Here is a 23,986-nt window from a genome sequence, read left to right as displayed (position 1 = left end):
GGTATCAGAAAGATACCTGGCGACTCTTGAGCAAAGGTAATTATAACAGAGCAAATTAAGGGAAAGCATAACGAGCAACACCAGTTCTGTCAGTCCAGGCGAATCTCCTGGAGCCATTGTCTGCACAAAGTGGCTAGGTCTTGGTCCTAGTACAACTATGAGCGGGAGTCGGACCAACTGCTGCCCATTGGTAACCAGGGTGATAGTGGTCCCCATAATCTTCAAAGGTTCCTCTATATATGTCGCAAACTTGGTCCTAATGTCTCACAGGCCTACGGCAAGATACCCAACCGGAGATGCCAGAAGGTATGTTCCCTGATGATGGGGAAGGCAGCTCCATATCTATTTCTATTTCTAGGAAATGGCCGTTGACCAAGCCTGTTATTTTTATCTGGTAAACCTTAGGGGTGATGATGCAGTTTACCTCTATAGGCTAATAGACTTGCAAGACCCAGCCCTAAGGTGGCTTTGGCTTCTGGCCTGGGCGGCACATGAACTGATGATTCTGGCAGCCTTGCCTGGATCATGTCCTTTGGCCACACTTGCAGCAGCCTTGCGACTGACACTTGTAGTCCTCTCGGGAGGCTTAGCCAGCTGTCTTTTGAGATGCCAGAATGTCCTTGCTGAAAGTTGAGCTGGTGGTGGGTGAGACATGTGGGGATCCTCACTGGGAATGCTGGCTTTTCTGTATGAGGGTCCTCCCCCCACCAGCCTGAGAATGCTACTGTTTGTTCTTGGGCCTCTATTCAGCATTCTCCAAGGTTAGTGCTAATTCTATAACCCTTTTGAGGTCTAGAGTGGGTTCTGCCAACAATTTGTTTTTGCATCGCAACATTATTGATCCCACACACTAACCGTCACATAGCACCTTGGTCAGGGGTGGGCCAAACTTGCAGTATTCGACCAGCTTCCTGAATCTAGCTAGGAATTTTGTCACGTGTTCCCCAATGGCTTTCCCAGCCATGTTGAATCCGTGAGGTTAGAGGATCACAGACGGCTTTGGATCGTAATGGTTCCTTACGAGACCAGCAAGCTCGTCAAACATTTTAGTGACAGGGGTTGCAGAATAAGTTAAACTCTTAATAATGTTGAACGTTGGGGTCCTGCATGCTGTTGAAAGAATGACTTTATGTCTGTCATCATAAGGCTCATGCTTTCCAAACAAGGGCATTTACGGGTTTTTCTTTTTGCTTTGTTTCTTACCGGAGTTTCAAAAAGTCACCAATGTAATAAATCCAGATGATGCGGAGTGAAAGGCAAAGCTGATTTATTTGAAACTGAAATACTACCGCAGCTCACAAAACAAACGTCCCAGCCCAGGACTATCTGGAACTGCGTGACCAGGTATGGGAGCTACATTTAAAGGTCCCACTAAAAAGTCCCTGCTGGGTGGGCCTCCGCCTGCTCACCATGGGGAACTCTTACTTACGAAGCCCACAAAGAGTGATCCCCTGTGGTCCTCTTGAGGGATATCACAATTATATTAATCAGATATAATACATTTCCTAAAATACATGCAACTTACTCAAAACACATTTTTAATGAACTTGGCAGCAAATACTTCATGGATTTGCTAATGTTTAAAGATAAACCAACTAAATTTGCAATGGGCGGGTGAGCAATCAGGTTATTCAATTCAAAGCAATTTTTGTTTTCCCTCCAAAATTTAATGCACTCCATCCTTATCCACGCTCCCCTTTTGCTCTCTGACACTGTTCCCCGGCTCTACCCTCCGAGTGCCTCAGTTGAGTATGCATCCAGAAGGTGGCTGAAACCAGGCCTTTCCTGATGACTCTAAGATGATTAGAAGGCGCATGAAGTGCTTGTTTGCAGAATGTATTCTTGTTATATACTGAGGCAGCAGATGGAGTCAAATAGCATCTGCTAATAGGTCAGCTACGTGGTTTGTTAATAACATGACGGGACCGAACTAGCCCCACGGGTACAAAGTTTTAAATGTAGTGCATTTTGTGAAATGTTGTTCAGAAAAAGTCAATAGATAGAAAGGAAATTACTTCATACAATGTGGATAAAATGCATCATTATCTTAGCATAATTACAATCAAATATAAAGGAATCCAAAGCTTATTATTACACCAAGGTGAAGTTATATTAGGGCCATTAATGACAAGGGAAAATTCAGACTCACATGTATCGGAGTTCAGATTCTCTTCTAACCAGTATATCTCTTATCCTTTCAATTTTGAAAAGTTCATCTTCAATGTCATCCACTGTTGTGGTAGAATCAGCCATTGATACAATATCGGTCTCTGCAATGCAAATGAAGGCAATAGCAGTGAATGATTTTCACATTTGAATTACACTGTCTTTTAGAAATAACTATACCAATACTTTTGAATTCAGATTTCTGGGAAAATGATATTGTATAACACAAACAAGATAGAAAATAACCTTCAAACTCGCAGGGGAAAGGGTAGGTGGAATGTAAAAATGTTTGCTTTTTACGTATCTTTCTACCAGTGGTCTTTAATGATTAGTGGTAAATATTCTAAATGTTTCACTGGACCATTCCATCACTAAAATTAAAAGCACAAATAATTTATAATCCAAAGAAATCAATTCATTGTTTCAAAATATAAACTCAGATGCTAAAAGCTAAATTTCACTTGAAACATATTTAAAAAGCTAAATATTCAGTAGTCACGTTCTTTGGGGTAGAATATAGGTGCGCAAGGTGTGCGGGAGGGCCAGCGAACCATGTCCATATGTTCTGGGCATGCACAAAGCTTAGGGGATTCTGGCAGGGGTTTGCAGATGTCATGTCCAAGGTGTTCAAAACAAAGGTGGCAATGAGTCCAGAGGTGGCGATTTTCAGTGTGTCGGAAGACCCGGGAATCCAGGAGGAGAAAGAGGCAGACGTTCTGGCCTTTGCTTCCCTGGTTTCATTGAATTCATAGAATTTACAGTGCAGAAGGAGGCCGTTCGGCCCATCGAGTCTGCACTGGCTCTTGGAAAGAGCACCCTACCCAAGGTCAACACCTCCACCCTATCCCCATAACCCAGTAACCCCACCCAACGTTAAGGGCAATTTTGGACACTAAGGGCAATTTATCATGGCCAATCCACCTAACCTGCAGATCTTTGGACTGTGTGAGGAAACCGGAGCACCCGGAGGAAACCCACGCACACACGGGGAGGATGTGCAGACTCCGCACAGACAGTGAACCAAGCCGGAAGCGACCCTGGAGCTGTGAAGCAATTGTGCTATCCACAATGCTACCTTGCTGCCCCCGTAGCCCAGAGTCGGATTCTATTGGCATGGAGGAATCCAAAGCCCCCGACGACAGAGACCTGGCTAACTGACATGGCTAGCTTTCTCTGCCTGGAGAAAATCAAGTTCGCCTTGAGAGAGTCACTGTTAGCGTTTGCCCGGAGGTGGCAGCCGTTCGTCGACTTCTTTGCGGAAAATTAACCGTCAGCAGAAGGTGGGGGGGGGGGGGGGGGGGGGGGGGGGGCCTGAGGGTTAGCTTAGTTTAGAGTAGGAAGTTAGTAAAGGTGGGACCTGTAAGGGAGGAAGCCGGCTTTTGCACTATATTTATAAATTCATGTGCATTGTTTATTTTGTTATTGTTGTAAAACCATAAATACCTCAATAAAATGGTTTAGAAAAAAAATATTGAGTAGTCACACAAAATGGCAAGTTGCCAATTATTTATATTAAATCCATGTTTTCTGAATGTTCTGTACACTGGATAATAGTCACAATATAATGATTAAATGAATAAAACTATCATAAAGAAATCAAGCTTTTGAGTTTTGTGGTGAGCATTTGATTAGACACTTGATTCAATGATCCAACTGTGTGTGGTAAACCACTGTTGACCTATATTAGGTGATGTATGGTAGGACCTGTACGACAGTTACGACGGTAGTCCCTGCCTGCTGGCTCCACCCAGTAGGCGGAGTATAAATGTGTGTGTCCTCCGTCCAGCAGCCATTTTGCCAGCTGCTGTGGGAGGCCACACATCTTAGAGCAATAAAGCCTCAGTTGTGTTCAACTATCGTCTTTGTGCAGTTGATCGTGCATCAATTTATTGCTCTAAGATTTTCAGAAGACGGACCTCCGTATCAAGCCTGATCGCCTGCAGCTGGATCCGCAATCAAGCGACGCCAAAAAGGACTTTCAGCATGGCTAGCTTGTTTCGAGGCATACATCAACTCGGCGCCAAGCCCTGTTCCGGAGGCTCAGAAAATACAGATACTGTACTCGAGGTTGAGCTCCAATGTCTTTCCGCTGATACAGGATGTGCCAAACTACGCCAAAGCCATGACGCTACTTAAAGAAAATTACGCCCAGAAGACGAACACGCTCTTCACCAGGCACGTACTCGCCACTCGCTCTCAACTCCCTGGTGAGTCCATAGAAGACTTCTGGCGGGCCCTAATCCCACTAGTCTGGGACTGTGACTGTCAGGCCGTTACAGCCACTGAACATTCTAACCTCCTTATGCGGGACGCTTTTGTTACGGGGATTGGGTCGGACCTCATACGCCAGCAACTTTTAGAAGGGGCCACGCTCGATCTCGCAGAAACAAAGTTGAGTTATGTTTTGAGGTGTAGGTGACTCAGTATAGTTTTTACTTTTGAAAGTGATTTGTGCAGTTCTTCTGCATCTACGACATGCCCCAGGTATTTGATAGAAGATTTGAAAAATGCACGTTTATCCCTCCGTACTCATAGTCCGTAATCTTCTTGTCTCTGAAGTGTAGATTTTGAAGATGCTCTTCTTCATTCTTTCCCGCAACTAAGATATTATCTAAGTAGCACTGGAGTCCTCCTAGTCTGCTTAGAACCTGATCCATGGCACGATGAAATAACGCAAGTGCGTGATGCCAAATAGTAGTTAAACCCAAAGGAGACTTTAGAAGTTGCAATCTCTATGGAATTATCAGCTAAGGAAGCCCAACAATTAAGCTCCAGCACAAAATCCATTAAATGTCTGCTGAGACCCAAACACGACACAGGTTCGAAATTGCAAAAACTGGGTACCCAGAAGCAGGCTGCTGGTGCAAAGTTGAAAAATACAGGAATTGTGATTAAAAATGGCATTTTTGGATCGCTCCACTTCTTAACCCACGGAGTAGTCTGTCTCTCATGGTGTCGTTCAAGACATCTCCGAATTCATAGTATTCAGCTCATTTCTTTAAAGTAGCTATGAACTGTGTGATTGATTTACCATCTTGTTTGTTACGTCTATGGAACCTGAACCTTTTGGCAATGACCAAAGCTTTCGGTGAGAAGTGGCCCGGTAAAATCACCACAATCTCCAATTTTGAAGCCTTGTTTTTCTGGTTCCACCAAACTTTGCAGGAGGTTGAAAGGTTCCACCCCCATCATGCTCAGGAAAGTTGGAACGACTATGTCTGCCGCAATTTTGTTCGCCTGGACAAAGTATTTGAATCTTTCAGTGTATCAGCTCCAAAGCTCAGTGCTTTCATCACATGTTCCCAAGGTACCATAAATTCCTGCCATTTTTACTATGAGAATGCTTGCATAAGCACAAAATGTGCCACAAAATGTTTAGCACTATCTCACTTCTTTTTTTTATCCTGTCCAACAAGGTAACCCTGAGCTCAACCTGTTCCTTTCCGAGTTTTGCAAAGGATATTGCAAAACTCCCCTAGCTCTCAAATCATTGTTGCAAGATATTTGTTACTTTACTTGCCACTCACAGTAGAGGGAGCACTGTTCCAGAACTTTCCAGGAAGATCATGCGGAAAGCTTATTTTGATGCTGTTTTCACTTAAATGTTTAAATTTCAGTTCTTTCGATGGTTCCTGATATTATTCGGCACCACTCTGTTGACAGATTTGGAGTAACAAAGTTTTTTAGCTTCTTAATCCTTTTCGGATGCCAGCGCATGGATCGACAATTTTTCTATATATTTCTTTTCTTCTCCTGGAGTCTGCCAGCGCTGTTCCAAACTCCTCGTCACCAGTTTCCATGTGGCATTTTTAAAGGATAGACTTGCAGACCACAAAAGGTGCAAACAAACAAGAGCTTTATTGAAAAGGTGTTTTCTCACAGGCTGCTAGAATGGACTGACTGTTAGCCCTATCAATCTATTGATGACGCCATCTGTACTTCATGTGATCAAACTCTTAAAGTGGCAATGTTCCACCTGGGAACAAGCATAAACATACAACAGATACATGCCACCATTTTAGCACAGACATGCTGGTCTCCTACACAATGCAAATCCGAGACAGTATAATGTAGGGGAGACATGTGGATCACCTTTTGGCAATAAGAACCAATCTGTCAGAGATAGAACCGACAGGGAGTCCAAATCAAGCTATGCCAAGAGATGACCTGGACCTTCCCGAGAACCTGACACTAATCAAACCAATTGGAGAAAGCAGTATTTCAGTTGAAAACTAGACATCGAGTCAATCTCAGAACACTTATGTTGACTCTGGTTAAGGTGACCATGGATGATGTCCAAACCAAGCCAAAGACACCAGAAGTTGCAGCAAGCACTAAAAGGCAGATGCCTGAGATTCGCCAACAACCACACAGAGAACAACGCTCTGCAAAGCATCTGACATTTTGACTGTTATTATTGATTGATTGTTAATGTTATACTGTTTGTTGTGCCAGGGACCTTTGATTTAATGGGGGAGGAAAACGTTGTGTGTTCATGGAAATTCTAGTGTTTCCTCACTTGCAGCCTTGCAGTGGAAATGATGCATTTTAAGAGATCGATCGTGTGACCAGCTATTTGTACGAGCAAACGGGCAATGTAACATAGCAGTCTATGGTGTTGACATCTCCTGACTAAAGCTCTTCATTTGTTTGAACCTCTGCAGACTTAATTTTAAAACCACCACACACTCACCATCCTGACTTGGAACTATATCACCATTCCTTCACTGTTTCTGGATCAAAACCCGGAACTTCCACCCTAACAGCGCTGTGGGTGTACATAAACCACAGGAGTGCAGCGTTTTAAGGAATTGACTCACCACCTTATCAAGGGCAATTAAGGATCAGCAATAAATACTGGCCTAGCCAGCGAAGCACACATCGTATGAATGAATTAAAAGAAATTAATTTCAGATCCATACAGTGGATAACCCTACGGATATTCTCCATTTACTTTTTTCCACTGGTTCTATGCTTTGGAAAAATGTTGGTCCAGTCCCCTTTCTCTACACTCTGTCCGAAGAGGTAATGAAGAAGAATTCTGAGCATTGCCCCGGGTGACCTTGTATGTGACAAAAATAATCTGCAGGAACTTTTGGAAATAATGAAGTGTAATGTGTACAGTAACAACTTGTATTTATATAGCAGGTTAATGTAATGAAATCTCCCAAGGAGCTTCCCGGCAGTATGATAAAACAAAGTATGTGGGCAGCACAGTGGCGCAGGGGTTTGCACGGCTGCCTAATGCGCCGAGATCCCAGGTTCGATCCCGGCTCCGGGTCACTGTCCGTGTGGAGTTTGCACATTCTCCCCGTGTTTGCGATGATTTCACCCCCACAACCCAAAGATGTGCAGGGTCGGTGGTTTGGCCATGCTAAATTGCCCCTGAATTGGAAAAAAAGAATTGGGTACTCTAAATTTATTTTAAAAGTATGACACCGAGGTATATTAGAAAATATAAGGTCTGATGACCAAAAGCTTGGTCAAAGAGATAGGTTTTTAGAAGTGTCTTTAAGGAGGAAAGTGTGGTACAGAGGCAGAGAGGTGTAGGGAAAGAATTCCAGAGATTGCAGCCTCGCCAACTGAGATGTGGTCACCACTGGTGAAGCAATTATATTTGGGGATGCTCAAGAGGCCAGAATTAGAGGAACACAGATACATCAGAGGGTTGAGGAGATTACAGAGATGGGGGGAGTAAGGCCATGGGCGGATCTGAAAAAAAGGATGAGAATTTAAAATTCAAGGTGTTGCTTGATCAGGAGCTAACAATGGTCAGGAAGCACTGGGTGACAGAGGAATGGGATTTGTGCAAGTTTAGACACGAGCAGCAGGGTTTTGAGTGACCTCAGGTTTACAGAAAGCAGAATGTGAGAGAGTAGCCAGCTGTGTTGGAATAGTCGTGTTTAGAGGTAATAGAGGTAATGATGGTTTCAGCTTAAGTAATTAATAATAATAATCTTTATTGTCACAAGTAGGCTTGCATTCACACTGCAATGAAGTTACTGTGAAAAACCCCTAGTCGCCACATTCCGGCGCCTGCTCGGGTACACTGAGGGAGAATTCAGAATATCCAATACCGAACAGCACATCTTTCGGAACTTTTTGAAGGAAACCGGAGCACCTGGAGGAAACCCACGCAGGCACAGGGAGAAAGCTGCATACTCCGCACAGACAATGACCAAGCCGGGAATCAAACCTGGGGCCCTGACGCTGTGAAGCAACAGTGATAACCAATGTGCTACCGTGCCGCCCTTCTATTAACTTCTATTCAGATGTTGAAAGCTCAAGTCTTACTAAATAACCAATACCCTATGCATTGTATCATAAATAAATGATCACTAAAGTTGTCAAATTGTCAAAAAATCCGACTGGTTCATGAGCATCTTCAATAAAATTGTGAAAGCAATCATTGTTTCTTAAGGTGGTGGCCCACCATCACCTTTTCAGGATAGGGACTGGCAATAAATGCAGCCTTGCCAATGCCACCCACACTCTGGGAACAAACAAAATTTGGTGATTGGACGTTCCAATGGCTGATGTAAACAGTATATTTTGTACAGTACAAGGAATTATGCTGTATTTTCCCCCAAAAAGATAATTTGCGAAATCAAATTACTCTGCTCCGTACAGTTTACATTTCAAATGCTAGAAGGTGACTTCTGATTGTCTTTCAACAAGTCGATCAACTCAGTTGGTGCTTGCAGGCTCAGTGCCAGGATCGATGCCCACTGAGATCAGGTGCTACACACGCCATGGGCAGCTGCAAACAAAAAACTACATTCTGTTGATCTTTGGCATAATGGACTTGCACAGTGTGGTAGTCACCACTGTTGTATATAGTACATGTATAAGAGGTTATATGGTAAGTCTCCTGTACTACAGGTACGGGGATAGATCCCTGCCTGCTGGCTCCGCCCAGTAGGCGGAGTATAAATGTGTGTGCTCACCGAGCTGCAGCCATTTCGGCAGCAATTGTAGGAGGCCGCACATCTCTGCGTAATAAAGCCTCGATTACTCTCTACTCTCATCTCGTTGTAATTGATAGTGCATCAATTTATTACGCAGAGATTTTACAGCGATGGACGTTTGCATCAAGCCAGATCGCCTACAGCTGTACCCTCAAGCAGACAACGCCATGTCAGCCTTCGACCACTGGCTATCTTGCTTTGAAGCCTACATTGGATCAGCCACAGAACCACCCTCAGAGGCACAGAAACTACAGATCCTGTACACACGGTTGAGCTCCGATATCTTTCCTCTTATCCGGAATGCGCCCAACTACACTCAGGCCATGGAGCTTCTGAGAGAGAACTACACACGGCCGATCAACACACTCTACGCCAGGCACCTCCTGTCCACGCGGCACCAACTCCCCGGTGAGTCATTGGATGATTTCTGGCGTGCCCGGCACGCCCTGGCGAGGAACTGCGATTGCCAGGCAGTTTCAGCCGTTCAGCATTCCGAACTCTTAATCAGGGACGCTTTCGTTATGGGCATAGGGTCGCCGTACATCCACCAGCGCCTCTTAGAAGGGGGTACACTCGACGTCGCGGCGATCAAGAAACTCGTGACCTCACTAACGGTCGCCTGCTGTAATGTGCAAGCATACGCTCCCGACCGCACGGCGACCCCCTCCTGGACATCATGGACCCCACCAGTGACCGCCCCCAACCAACCCCAAGCCTGCGCCACGCGGCAGCCAGCCAACCCCGGGGGGCCCAAGTGCTACTTCTGCGGGAAGACAAAACACCCCCGCCAGCGCTGCCCGGCTCGGAGAGCACTCTGCAAGGCCTGCGGGAAGAAAGGACATTTTGCTGCGGTGTGCCAGGCCCGGTCGATCGCCGCTGTAACCAGCCCCATTGTTCCTGCACACCCCACGTGCGGCCTGTGGGCGCCACCATCTTTAACGCCACCATCTTCGGCGCCATTTTGGATGGCGCCTCAGGACCCCTGTTCGTCGGGCACCTCATCGGGCCACTCATCATCCGCATCCGCCGCCGACCAACCCGGGGACCATCAACACCAGCTGCAGATCGCCTCCATCACGCTTGACCAGTCCCGGCCACACAACCTCGCAACCGTGACAACGACGGTGAAAGTCGATGGCCACAAGACATCTTGCCTTCTCGACTCCGGGAGCACGGAGAGTTTCATCCACCCCGATACGGTAAGGCGCTGCTCCGTCACGGTACACCCCATTACCCAATGAATCTCCCTGGCATCCGGATCCTACTCCGTGGAGATCTGGGGTTACTGCACCGCCACCCTCACCGTCCAGAACATAGAGATCAGCAACTTCCGGCCCTACGTCCTCTCCAACCTCTGCGCTGCCTTGCTACTCGGCCTGGATTCCAGTGCAACCTCCAAAGCGTGAACCTGAAATTCGGTGGGTCCCTACCACCCCTTACTGTGTGCGGCCTCACGAACCTTAAGGTCGACCCACCTTCCCTGTTTGCGAACCTCACCCCGGATTGCAAACCAGTCACCACCAGGATAAGACGGTACAGTGCCCAGGACAGGACCTTCATTAGGTCGGAGGTCCAGCGGCTGCTGTGGGAAGGCATCATTGAGGCCAGCAACAGCCCCTGGAGAGCCCAAGTGGTAGTTGTAAAGACTGGGGAGAAACACAGGATGGTCATTGACTACAGTCAGACCATCAATCGGTACACGCAGCACGACGCGTACCCCCCCCCCCCCCACGCATATCTGATATGGTCAATCAGATTGCACAGTACCGGGTCTTCTCTACAGTGGACCTGAAATCTGCCTACCACCAGCTCCCCATCTGCAAGGCGGACCCCCAATATATGGCGTTTGAAGCAGACGGCAGCCTTTACCACTTCTTAGGGTCCCCTTTGGCATCACTAACAGGGTCTCAGTCTTCCAACGGGAGATGGACCGAATGGTTAACCGGTACGGACTGCGGGCCACCTTCCCATACCTGGATAACGTCACCATCTGCGGCCACGACCAGCAGGACCACAACGCTAACCTTTCCAAATTTCTCCACACCACCAAACTCCTGAACCTGACGTATAACAAGGAGAAGTGCGTGTTCAGCACCAACCGCTTAGCCATCCTTGACTATGTGGTGCAAAATGGAGTTCTAGGGCCCGACCCCGATCGCATGCACCCCCCCTGCCCCAAGGCCCTCAAACGATGCCTGGGGTTCTTCTCATACTATGCCCAGTGGGTCCCTAACTATGCGGACAAGGCCCGTCCACTCATTCAATCCGCAGCTTTCCCCCTGACGGCCGAGGCTCACCATGCCTTCAACTGTATCGAGGCTGTCATCGCCAAGGCCGCGATGCACGCGGTCAACGAGACGCTCGCCTTTCAAGTGGAGAGCGATGCATCAGACGTTGCTCTAGCCGCCACCCTCAACCAGGCAGGCAGACCCGTGGCACCCTCCACGCCTCTGAAATTCGGCACTCCTCCGTCGAAAAGGAGGCCCAAGCTATCGCTGAAGCTGTGCGGCATTGGAGGCATTACCTGGCCGGCAGGAGATTTACTCTCCTCACTGACCAACGGTCGGTTGCCTTCATGTTCAATAACACACAGCGGGGCAAGATCAAAAATGATAAAATCTTGAGGTGGAGGATCGAGCTCTCCACCGACAATTACGAGATTTTATATCGCCCCGGTAAGCTCAACGAGCCCCCCGACGCCCTATCCCGAGGTACATGTGCCAGCACACAAGTGGACCTACTCCAGGCCCTACACGATGGTCTCTGTCACCCAGTTCTTTCACTTCATAAAGGCCCGTAACCTACCCTACTCCATTGCGGAAGTCAGGGCGGTCACCAAAGACTGCCAGGTCTGCGCGGAGTGCAAACCGCACTTCAGAAACACGTACTTCCTTAACGTGGTCGATGAATACTCCAGATTCCCCTTCGTCATTCCATGCCCCGAAATGACGTCTGCCACAGTCATCAAGGCCCTCAATACCATCTTCACTCTGTTCGGCTTCCCCGCTTACGTCCACAGCGACCGAGGATCCTCCTTTATGAGTGATGAGCTGCGTCAGCTCCTGCTCAGCAAGGGCATTGCCTCGAGCAGGACGACCAGCTGCAACCCCCGGGGAAACGGGCAGGTGGAGAGGGAGAATGGATGGTCTGGAAGGCTGTCCTGCTGTCCCTACGGTCTAAATATCTCCCAGTCTCCCGCTGGCAGGAGGTCCTCCCCGACGACCTCCACTCCATCTGATCGCTACTTTGCACTGCGACTAATGCAACCCCCCATGAATGTCTCCTTGCCTTCCCCTGGAAGTCCACCTCCGCCTTTCGCTCCCAACGTGGCTGGCAGCTCCAGGACCTGTCCTCCGCAAACACGTGCGGCTCCACATGGCGGACCCATTGGTCGAGAGGGTACAACTACTCCGTGCAAACCCGCAGTATGCCTGCGTGGCATACCCTGACGGTCGCCAAGACACAGTCTCCCTCAGGGACATGGCACCAGCGGGGTTCCCCCCCCCCCCCCCAACTTCCCCGTTGCCACCCATCCCCTGCCCAGCACACCGCACCATAGCCCCTGCTCCAGGACGATCTGTCCTCCCATTGGTTCCACCCTGGGATGAAGATGAGGACTACATGCTCCCGGAGTCACCGGCGACCACGCCGGGGCCTGCATCGCCATCGGGACTGCGGCGCTCACAACGGAGGATCAAGGAACCCGACCGGCTGATTTTGTGAACTTTTCCAGAACTGTACACTTTTTAAAAAAATGCTCAATTACATGTAAATAGTTTTCCACCACCCCCGCCGGACTCTTTTTTAACAGGGGTGAATGTGGTAATCACCACTGTTGTATATAGTGCACGTATAAGAGGTAATACAGTAAGGCTCCTGTACTACAGGTATGGGGGTAGAACCCTGCCTGCTGGCTCCGCCCAGTAGGCGGAGTATAAATGTGTGTGCTCACCGAGCTGCAGCCATTTCGGCAGCAGCTGTAGGAGGCCACACATCTCTGCATAATAAAGCCTCGATTACTCTCTATTCTCGTCTCATCATAATTGATAGTGAATCACAGAGCAAAATGGAATACCATCACACTCAATTTTAACAACCCGGTGAGTCAAATGTTAGAACATTTAGTAAATATTAATTTTCAAAGAAATGAATTCCAATTCCTTCAGTATTTACAGTATTTTTTTCTGTTCAATACATTATATTTATTGGGGAACTAAATTCACAGCTATCTCAAATAATGGTGGGGGAGGGAGAGAAGAGGGAAAGTAATAGAGTTTAGACTGCGCATTCCAGCAAAAATGTATTGATTCTAATGTTTTGTGTCACTGGTCAATCATATAACGTAGCTATCTATTCTATGGTAAGGTTTTCTTATCCAATGTCTATTGTTACAGTTGAGGCCAAAGGTTAAGCACAATAATAAAACTACCAATTGTGTAAGATTTATAAAAGATACAATGAATCATTTTAATAAATATAAAAGTTGCCTTTAAAATATAACAGCTCCTGTGAAAGTTGATTTTATTGAGTATAGATGTTTTACTCAGCTTACTTCTGATAAATTTGTGAATTAGAATCTGCCTTTACTCATTGCGTCAGCCTTCTGTCTCATACAATGATGGCTTGCAATGTGATGGCCAACTCTGAGTTAAGCATCACCTGGTGTAGCTCAAGAGTCCGACTCTGGAATGGTAGTCTTTGCCACATTGACTACAGAGGAAGACAGTGGGCTGAGAAGGTGTATAATTCACTGGCCTCTATTTTATTTGGGCTCTCCTCTCACCCAGTTGAGCTTTATGTTTCTGATTGCTTCTCCCAACACTGTCCCAAACAGGCAGCCTTCAGAGGTCAGTGCCATCAGCAACTGTCTCCAAGTTATCAGTGTCAATGAGTTCATGAGCAAGTTAATATCAGGTTGCTTACACAATGACCAATTTGACATAAAGCTGAATACTTCCAGTGTGTGGTGCAATGGGTTGGCACACTAAGCCATTGTTTTGTCATATTGGTTCAGACTTTGCAGTTGTAATGATAGCAAAATTGTGACAGCAGTTTCTGGCAGTGTACATGCAAATTAAACACAAAAATTGTTGTTAGGATTCCTACACGCTTCCACAGGGTATGCTTTGAAGTTCTGACAACTTGAAATCTTAGAAATCACTTGAATTGACAAGAACATAAACTTTTAATGCTATTAGTTTCACTGGTAGCACCCTTGAAAAAAGTTATGCCTTGTTGAATGAGGTGCAACTGGGTTTCTCAATGGTGTACAAAGTCATAATTACTGTTTAAGTTCTCTAGTCCTGATAAACAAACTTTATATTTGTGGCATGTCAAATTCCTCCATGATGATTAAAATTCAATAGATTAAAAAAAATAATTACTTGTTAAATTAAGTATGCTTTAACTTATATATTATCCAATGTAAATATCCTAATCTTCATTTTGCTTTCTATAAAATAAAAAAGAGTGAATGATTTTTTAAAATTGCTGGGTTACTTCCTGGTTTGCTGTCTGTAGGAAGTCTGCACTCTGATTGGCTACTTAGCAATATCGCTGCTGCTGGCCACCATGTATCCCCAACATTTGTCACTTGAACTAAATTAATGTTGGCAAAGGTGTAATTCATGCCACAGTGTTCACTAGATCTTTGTGGATAGCAGTGAGTGTGGTCACTTCACCACTGACTGCAAAATACAAGCCATGATGCAAACTTTTGGTCCTCCAACAAAAAAAAGTCATAACCAGTATAAAAACAGGTTTTAATGGCACTCTAGTGTGCAGATAAGCTCACTAAATGTAACTCTGATGGTCTGTCTAACTCCCCTGAGTGAATTGCTTTTCATGATTTTGTCATTTGTTCTGGATCGGAGATGGTTCATTGCTCTGCCAGAGCAGAAATAGGTAGCAACAAATGTCAGGCAAGAACATAGCAGGGCAATTTTCTGAAAGGATTTTTCTACATTCAAAAGCATTTTGGCTAAATTTCCATTAGTGTTAATGATACAGCAGGTGGACTATTTCTTACCAAGTATTACATCCAGTGTTACACAATCAAGTTACTTATAAATTACCTGCATTTTCTGCATTCACCCAAGGTAAATAATGAAACTGCTGTGATAAGAATCACAAACCGATTTTAGAGAAAACCAATATCAAGCATTCCAGCATTAGTTTCCGGCACATCCAGTTAGAGATTTTCAGTGTTGTGTTTTACTCTTCAAAAGAGCAGATCCTTACTGTCCTCTGACAGCGAGGTTGCCAACTTAGGGGCAGAGTTGTTCTGTGAGTCCCAAACCAGGAAACATCGAGCAGGTCCATGTCGTATTCAATCTCCCAGACCCAATGAAAATAGATCCAGGTGCCAATCCAATGCCCCTCCCCCCTCCCCCCCTGATAATAGCAAAAATAGTTTTAGAATGACAGGTCTTTCTTCTCATGGCTCCTCTTTTACCTATTAGAACCCTCTTAAAATCCTCTACCTACCAAAACAATTTAAGATAATCCAAGCTCAATGTTTTTTTCATTGTCTTAAGTGCAAATATTTTTATTTAAAAAATTTTTTTTTTTATAAATTTAGATTACCCAATTATTTTTTCCAATTAAGGGGCAATTTAGTGTGGCCAATCCACCTACTCTGCACATTTTTGGGTTGTGGGGGCGAAACCCACGCAGACACGGGGAGAATGTGCAAACTTCACACGGACAGTGACCCAGAGCCGGGATCGAACCTGGGGCCTCAGCACCGTGAGGCAGTTGTGCTAACCACTAGGCCACCGTGCTGCCCTTAAGTGCAAATATAATAATCTTTATTAGTGTCACAAGTAGGCTTACATTAACACTGCAATGAAGGTACTGTGAAAATCCCCTCGTCGCCACATTACAGCACCTGTTCGGATATACAGAGGGAGAATTCAGAATATCCAATTCACCTAACAAGCACGTCTTTCGGGACTTGTGGGAGGAAACCCATGCGGACACAGGGGAGAATGTGCAGACTCCACACAGACAGTGACCCAAGCCAGGAATCAAACCTGGGACTCTGGCGCTGTGAAGCTACAATGCTAACCACTGTGCTACCGTGCCGGTATAACAGATGGTGTTGCTCCCAAATCAAAAAAAACACTTTAAATAGCAGGCTCTTTCCTCTCCGGTTGGTGTGAACACCTAATTCTTATTTCCTTACAACTCTTGGGTTCTAATATTGCGCATTGTTAAATAGAGAAATGTTATGTTTGATCCAAACATTACCATTGGACCTCTGATGAAATTAGCGATGTTTACCGTATTCGAGACTCTGCTTATTTGGGGCTGAGTTGTAGTGTTGAAACCTCCACCTCTTGGTTCAGCGGCTTTGTAATGCCGGCCTCTCTACCTTGTAACACACAGGAACCTCTGTAGATGTGAGTTTTGAACGGGCTGCCACCATCTGTGTTGCTTTTCTTGCACGCAACAAGCATTTTAACTCAGTCTTTAGAGTAAAAGGGCAGATGTCGCCTGCCAAACATCAAAAAAAAGGACTAGATTTTAACAGGAGAAAACTTTTATATCTGAAGTGATTTTGTTTTTAAACTGACGGGGCTGTGAGCATTCCTGACAATTCCCCCAAACATGACCACATCAGAAGCCCGCAAAGCAGCGTTTAGGATTGACCTGTGTCTCCAACCAGGAGACCCTTCAATGTATTTCAAGACATTCGTCTACAAAAAAAACAAATAAAATACATGGATATGTGGCAGTGATGAGTGGCAGGTTCAGTAAGATCATTTTAACTTTGAGGAAACCAAACGAAGCACTTTTATATATATATATATATATACCCGACAGTGACATGGACAAGGCATTGTTTCACAGGTTTTCCCCTGGCCAATGTTTCTTTTCGGTCTCTGTGGAAGAAACGCGCGAATAAAACCAAACACCGTGTTAGGATCTGACATTTTATTTTACCTTTTGCATTGTCTGCATTCCACGTTGTTGATTCAAGAGATCCGTAATGTTTTGCGCATGCCTTTTCGTTCTCCATGATTTTTAAATTCAACAAGGAAACACAGGTACTTTATTATTTTTTTTAAACCCCCCAGCTCCTTTGCTCGTCAATTCCTGCAGTACCATGACGGATTTGCACCCATGGTTTAAAAGGTGTTCAACGCTGAAGTGAAACGTAGCTGGAGAGAGTGCGGCTGCATTTAGGACGCTAGCGATGTGCTTCTGGTGTTTTGCTCGGTTCATTCAGACGCGCGAGGTTGTGCAGGGCGGGCGGGCGGAGAGGGTTTTCCAGGGACACCTGCTGGCTTCAATCGGAATTGGCGCCTCCTGGAGGTTCTTCCCTTTCTCGGCAACACATTTTGCGTTCGATCCATTATTTTAAAAAATCTTCTACTGTAATCGTGTTAATTGGAAAAATAAAATTTCACGCTGCATCGTATGGATTAGCCAGTATCGTTATAATGCAACGTTTTCACCATAATGATTTAATTTTACCTTAATTGACTCCCTTAAGTCTTCTTTATCTAAAGTAGGATTATGTCTATTTGTAACAAGTTAATTTTAATCCTGAGCAGGTTTATATTTCCTTACAGCAGGTTTATCTTAATCTTTAGATTTAGATTTCTTCACAGTAGGTATATATTAATCTATAGTAGGTTTATATTTCCTTACATCAGCTTTATATTAATCTATAGGTTTCTATTTCCTTACAGTAGGGTTATATTAATCTATGGGTTTATATTAATCTATAGGACTATAGCATTTGAGGATAGCAAATGTGGTCCCTTTGTTCAAGAAGGGGAGTAGAGATAACCCCGGTAACTATAGGCCGGTGAGCCTAACGTCTGTGGTGGGTAAAGTCTTGGAGAGGATTATAAAAGATTCGATTTATAATCATCTAGATAGGAATAATATGATTAGGGATAGTCAGCATGGTTTTGTGAAGGGTGGGTCATGCCTCACAAACCTTATCGAGTTCTTTGAGAAGGTGACTGAACAGGTAGACGAGGGTAGAGCAGTTGATGTGGTGTATATGGATTTCAGTAAAGCGTTTGATAAGGTTCCCCACGGTCGGCTATTGCAGAAAATACGGAGGCTGGGGATTGAGGGTGATTTAGAGATGTGGATCAGAAATTGGCTAGTTGAAAGAAGACAGAGAGTGGTAGTTGATGGGAAATGTTCAGAATGGAGTTCAGTTACGAGTGGCATACCACAAGGATCTGTTCTGGGGCCGTTGCTGTTTGTCATTTTTATAAATGACCTAGAGGAGGGTGCAGAAGGATGGGTGAGTAAATTTGCAGACGACACTAAAGTCGGTGGAGTTGTAGACAGTGCGGAAGGATGTTGCAGGTTACAGAGGGACATAGATAAGCTGCAGACCTGGGCTGAGAGGTGGCAAATGGAGTTTAATGTGGAGAAGTGTGAGGTGATTCACTTTGGAAAGAATAACAGGAATGCGGAATATTTGGCTAATGGTAAAATTCTTGGTAGTGTGGATGAGCAGAGGGATCTCGGTGTCCATGTACATAGATCCCTGAAAGTTGCCACCCAGGTTGATAGGGTTGTGAAGAAGGCCTATGGTGTGTTGGCCTTTATTGGTAGAGGGATTGAGTTCCGGAGCCATGAGGTCATGTTGCAGTTGTACAAAACTCTAGTACGGCCGCATTTGGAGTATTGCGTACAGTTCTGGTCGCCTCATTATAGGAAGGACGTGGAAGCTTTGGAACGGGTGCAGAGGAGATTTACCAGGATGTTGCCTGGTATGGAGGGAAAATCTTATGAGGAAAGGCTGATGGACTTGAGGTTGTTTTCGTTAGAGAGAAGAAGGTTAAGAGGTGACTTAATAGAGGCATACAAAATGATCAGAGGGTTAGATAGGGTGGACAGCGAGAGCCTTCTCCCGCGGATGGAGGTGGCTAGCACGAGGGGACATAGCCTTAAATTGAGGGGTAATAGATATAGGACAGAGGTCAGAGGTGGGTTTTTTACGCAAAGAGTGGTGAGGCCGTGGAATGCCCTACCTGCAACAGTAGTGAACTCGCCAACATTGAGGGCATTTAAAAATTTATTGGATAAGCATATGGATGATAAGGGCATAGTGTAGGTTAGATGGCCTTTAGTTTTTTTTCCATGTCGGTGCAACATCGAGGGCCGAAGGGCCTGTACTGCGCTGTATCGTTCTATGTTCTATGTTCTATATCTCATTGTATATATTCATCGAGAGAAGGTTTCTTTTAATGTATAGGTTTATATTTCCTTATAGTAGGGTTATATTTATCTATGGGTTCATATTTCCTTACAGTAGGTTTATATTAATCTATAGGTTTATATTTCCTTACAGTAGGGTTATATTAATCTATTGGTTTATATTTCCTTACAGTAGGTTTATATTAATCTATAGTTTTATAAATTCCTCACAGTAGGTTTATATTAATATAAAGTTCGCTCATATTAGTCCCTGGTAGGTTTAGATCAATCTCTAGTAGGTTTACATTTCTTCACAGTAGAAGGTGGTGGCAGATCAGGGGGGTAGATATGTGATTGTGACAGGGGCGCTGGAGGGTAGGCTAGTGGCGCTGTTAAGTGTATATGGCCCCAATTGGGATGATGTGGGATTCGCAAAGAAGGTGTTTGGGGCCATCCCCGACTTGGGGACACACAAACTGATAGGGCGGGGGGGGACTGGAACTTGGTGCAGGAGCCAAGGTTGGACAGGTCACGGCCGCGCTTGCTGGCCCCATCGGGGGAGGAGAGGGGAGGGGGGGGGGGCAAATCTGGGCTAATGGTGGAAATAGGAGGGGTGGACCCTTGGAGGTTTCTGAACCCGAGGGAGCGGGAGTACACGTTTTTCTCAGCAGTCCACAAGGTATATTCGCGGATCAACTTTTTTGTGGTGGGAAAGGCTTTGACAAAGAGTCATCGGACTCGAAACGTTAGCTCTTTTCTCTCCCTATAGATGCTGCCAGACTTGCTGAGATTTTCCAGCATTTTCCCTTTCATTTCAGATTCCAGCATCCGCAGTAATTTGCCTTCATCCAAGGCTTCGTTGGCTGGGGTTAAGGGGTCGGAATACTCGGCAATTGCAGTGTCAGATCACGCTCCGCAATGGGTGTATATGGTGCTGGAGGAGGGGGTAGCGCAGAGACTAGGGTGGAAATTAGATGTGGGACATTTGGGGGACCAAGTGTTCTGTGACAAAATTGAAAAGTTAATTAAGGAATATGTAGGTTTCAACTGTACGGGTGAGGCGTCGAAGGCGGTCGTCTGGGAGGTTCTAAAGGCGGTGGTGAGGGGGGAGGTGATCTCATTTAAGGCCAGGGTGGACAAGGAGGAGAGATTGGAGCAGCAGAGGGTAATAGATGACCTAGGTGTTTGCACTGGAGTGCTGAACTTGGTGCATTTGAGTGCTACAGTGAGAGTTTGGTGACTGAGGGAGTATAAAAGTTCATTTTTATCTAAAGTCTAGTTTTCTTTTACTTAGTTAATTAACTTAAAAGTTACTGTTTGGTTTAGAAGAAGGTGAATTTTGAATCAGCCTTAAACAAGGTTCTACTTGTAGGTACTTGCAGCTGGAGCTTGTTAATTAGTTAATTGGATTAGCCAGTTTTTAGAGGCTAGATTCACAGGATAAAAAGGATCCTGCTACAGTGCAGACTTTGTTTGCACTGGAGTGCTGAACTTGGTGTATTTGAGTGCCACAGTGAGAGTTTGGTGACTGAGGGAGTGCTGAACTTGGTGCATTTGAGTGCTACAGTGAGAGTTTGGTGACTGAGGGAGTGCTGAACTTGGTGCATTTGAGTGCTACAGTGAGAGTTTGGTGACTGAGGGAGTTAGGTGAGGAGGGAGAAAGGTGCTCCTTTCATTTCATTTCCGCAAAGAGCGAGAAGGGAGCCAGGAGTTTAGAGTGCAGCTGACTGGAAGCAGTATCGGATGGCGGAGGTCCAGTTGGTCCACAGGGCAGCTATACTCAGTAAAGTAAGAAGGGATGGAGGCTAGGGAAGTTGCATGCTCCTCCTGTAGGATGTGGGTGGTGAGGGATACCACCGGTGTCCCCGCTGACTATACCTGTGGGAAATGCACCCAACTCCAGCTCATCAGAGACTGTGTTAGGGAATTGGAGCTGGATGAACTTCGGATCATCCGGGAGGCAGAGGGGGTTATCGAGAAGAGTTACAGGGAGGTAGCCACATCCAAGGTACTGGACAAGAGTAGCTGGGTTACAGTCAGGGGAGAGAAAACTAACAGGCAGACAGTGCAGGGATCCCTCGTGGCCGTTCCCCTTCAAAACAAGTATACCGTTTTGGATGCTGTTGGGGGTGATGACCTACCGGGGGAAGGCCCTAGCGGCCAGGTCTCTGGCACTGTCTGGTTCTGGGGCTCAGAAGGGAAGAGGGGAGAATAGAAAAGCAATAGTAAAAGGAGATTCAATAGGGGAATAGATAGGAGATTCTGTGGTCGCGAGCGAGACTCCCGGAAGGTATGTTGCCTCCCAGGTGCCAGGGATGTCTCGGATCGTGTCTTCAGGACCCTGAAGGGGGAGGGTGAGCAGCCAGAAGTCGTGGTGCACATTGGTACCAACGACGTAGGTAGGAAAAGGGGTGTGGAGGTAATAAACCAGTTTAGGGAGTTAGGCTGGAAGTTAAAGACCAGGACAGACATAGTTGTCATCTCTGGTTTGTTGCCGGTGCCACGTGATAGCGAGGCTAGGAATAGGGAGAGAGTGCAGTTGAAGACGTGGCTGCAGGAATGGTGTAGGAGGGAGGGCTTTAGGTATTTGGATAATTGGAGCGCATTCTGGGGAAGGTGGGACCTGTACAAGCAGGACGGGTTGCATCTGAACCAGAGGGGCACCAATATCCTGGGAGGGAAATTTTCTAGTAGTCTTCGGGAGGGTTTAAACTAATTTGGCAGGGGAATGAGAACCGGATTTGTAGTCCAGCAACTAAGGAAGCCAATATTCAGGACGCCAAAGCGAGTAGTGATGCAGTGGGGAAGGTAACACTGACAAAGGAGAGTACTTGCAGGCAAGGAGATGGGTTGAAGTGTGTATACTTCAACGCAAGAAGCATCAGGAATAAGGTGGGTGAACTTAAGGCATGGATCGGTACTTGGGACTACGATGTGGTGGCCATCACGGAAACTTGGATAGAAGAGGGGCAGAAATGGTTGTTGGAGGTCCCTGGTTATAGATGTTTCAACAAGATTAGGGAGGATGGTAAAAGAGATGGGGGGGTGGCATTGTTAATTAGAGATAGTATAACAGCTGCAGAAAGGCAGTTCGAGGAGGATCTGCCTACTCAGGTAGTATGGGTTGAAGTCAGAAATAGGAAAGGAGCAGTCACCTTGTTGGGAGTTTTCTATAGGCCCTCCAATAGCATCAGAGATGTGGAGGAACAGATTGGGAAACAGATTTTGGAAAGGTGCAGAAGTCACAGAGTAGTAGTCATGGGTGACTTCAACTTCCCAAATATTGAGTGGAAACTCTTTAGATCAAATAGTTTGGATGGGGTGGTGTTTGTGCAGTGTGTCCAGGAAGCTTTTCTAACACAGTATGTAGATTGTCCCACCACAGGGGAGGCCATATTGGATTTGGTACTTGGTAATGAACCAGGGCAGGTGATAGATTTGTTAGTGGGGGAGCATTTTGGAGGTAGTAACCACAATTCTGTGACTTTCACTTTAGTAATGGAGAGGGATAGGTGCGTGCAACAGGGCAAGGTTTACAATTGGGGGAAGGGTAAATACAATGCTGTCAGACAAGAATTCAAGTGTATGAGTTGGGAACATAGGCTGTCAGGGAAGGACACAAGTGAAATGTGGAACTTGTTCAAGGAACAGGTACTGCGTGTCTTTGATATGTATGTCCTTGTCAGGCAGGGAAGAGATGGTCGAGTGAGGGAACCATGGTTGACAAGAGAGGTTGAATGTCTTGTTAAGAGGAAGAAGGAGACTTATGTAAGGCTGAGGAAACAAGGTTCAGACAGGGCGCTGGAGGGATACAAGATAGCCAGGAGGGAACTGAAGAAAGGGATTAGGAGAGCTAAGAGAGGGCATGAAAAATCTTTGGCGGGTAGGATCAAGGAAAACCCCAAGGCCTTTTACACATATGTGAGAAATATGAGAATGACTAGAGCGAGGGTGGGTCCGATCAAGGACAGTAGCGGGAGATTGTGTATTGAGTCTGAAGAGATAGGAGAAGTCTTGAACGAGTATTTTTCTTCAGTATTTACAAACGAGAGGGGCCATATTGTTGGAGAGGACAGTGTGAAACAGACTGGTAAGCTCGAGGAGATACTTGTTAGGAAGGAAGATGTGTTGGGCATTTTGAAAAACTTGAGGATAGACAAGTCTCCCGGGCCTGACGGGATATATCCAAGGATTCTATGGGAAGCAAGAAATGAAATTGCAGAGCCATTGGCAATGATCTTTTTGTCCTCACTGTCAACAGGGGTGGTACCAGGGGATTGGAGAGTGGCGAATGTTGTGCCCCTGTTCAAAAAAGGGAATAGGGATAACCCTGGGAATTACAGGCCAGTTAGTCTTACTTCGGTGGTAGGCAAAGCAATGGAAAGGGTACTGAGGGATAGGATTTCTGAGCATCTGGAAAGACACTGCTTGATTAGGGATAGTCAGCACGGATTTGTGAGGGGTAGGTCTTGCCTTACAAGTCTTATTGACTTCTTTGAGGAGGTGACCAAGCATGTGGATGAAGGTAAAGCAGTGGATGTAGTGTACGTGGATTTTAGTAAGGCATTTGATAAGGTTCTCCATGGTAGGCTTATGCAGAAAGTAAGGAGGCATGGGATAGTGGGAAATTTGGCCAGTTGGTTACCGAACTGGCTAACCGATAGAAGTCAGAGAGTGGT

The 23,986-nt window shown here is 45.8% G+C and overlaps 1 protein-coding gene across 2 annotated transcripts in view; it reads right to left on the bottom strand.

Annotated features, from left to right (window-relative positions):
* The window catches only part of zgc:171844 (uncharacterized protein LOC100151763 homolog), a 117,716-nt gene that overhangs the window by 78,820 nt on the left and 14,910 nt on the right, over positions 1-23,986 (bottom strand). Inside the window, exons 1-2 of one of the 2 annotated variants that reach the window (XM_038777337.1) lie at positions 17,082-17,378; positions 2,150-2,270 (exon numbers count right to left, since the gene is read on the bottom strand). In XM_038777337.1, the coding sequence (XP_038633265.1) occupies positions 2,150-2,270; positions 17,082-17,157 (197 nt within the window). In that variant the 5' untranslated portion in view covers positions 17,158-17,378. Of the gene's footprint in view, positions 1-2,149; positions 2,271-17,081; positions 17,379-23,986 lie in introns of those variants that run through there. The other variant, XM_038777338.1, reaches the window with a different exon arrangement.

This window comes from Scyliorhinus canicula, chromosome 18 (genome assembly GCF_902713615.1).
Source record: "Scyliorhinus canicula chromosome 18, sScyCan1.1, whole genome shotgun sequence".
NCBI classification, from domain to species: Eukaryota; Metazoa; Chordata; class Chondrichthyes; order Carcharhiniformes; family Scyliorhinidae; genus Scyliorhinus; species Scyliorhinus canicula.
The sequence above is the reverse complement of the archived record's forward strand: the minus strand, read 5'-3'. Positions and strand labels throughout refer to the sequence as shown.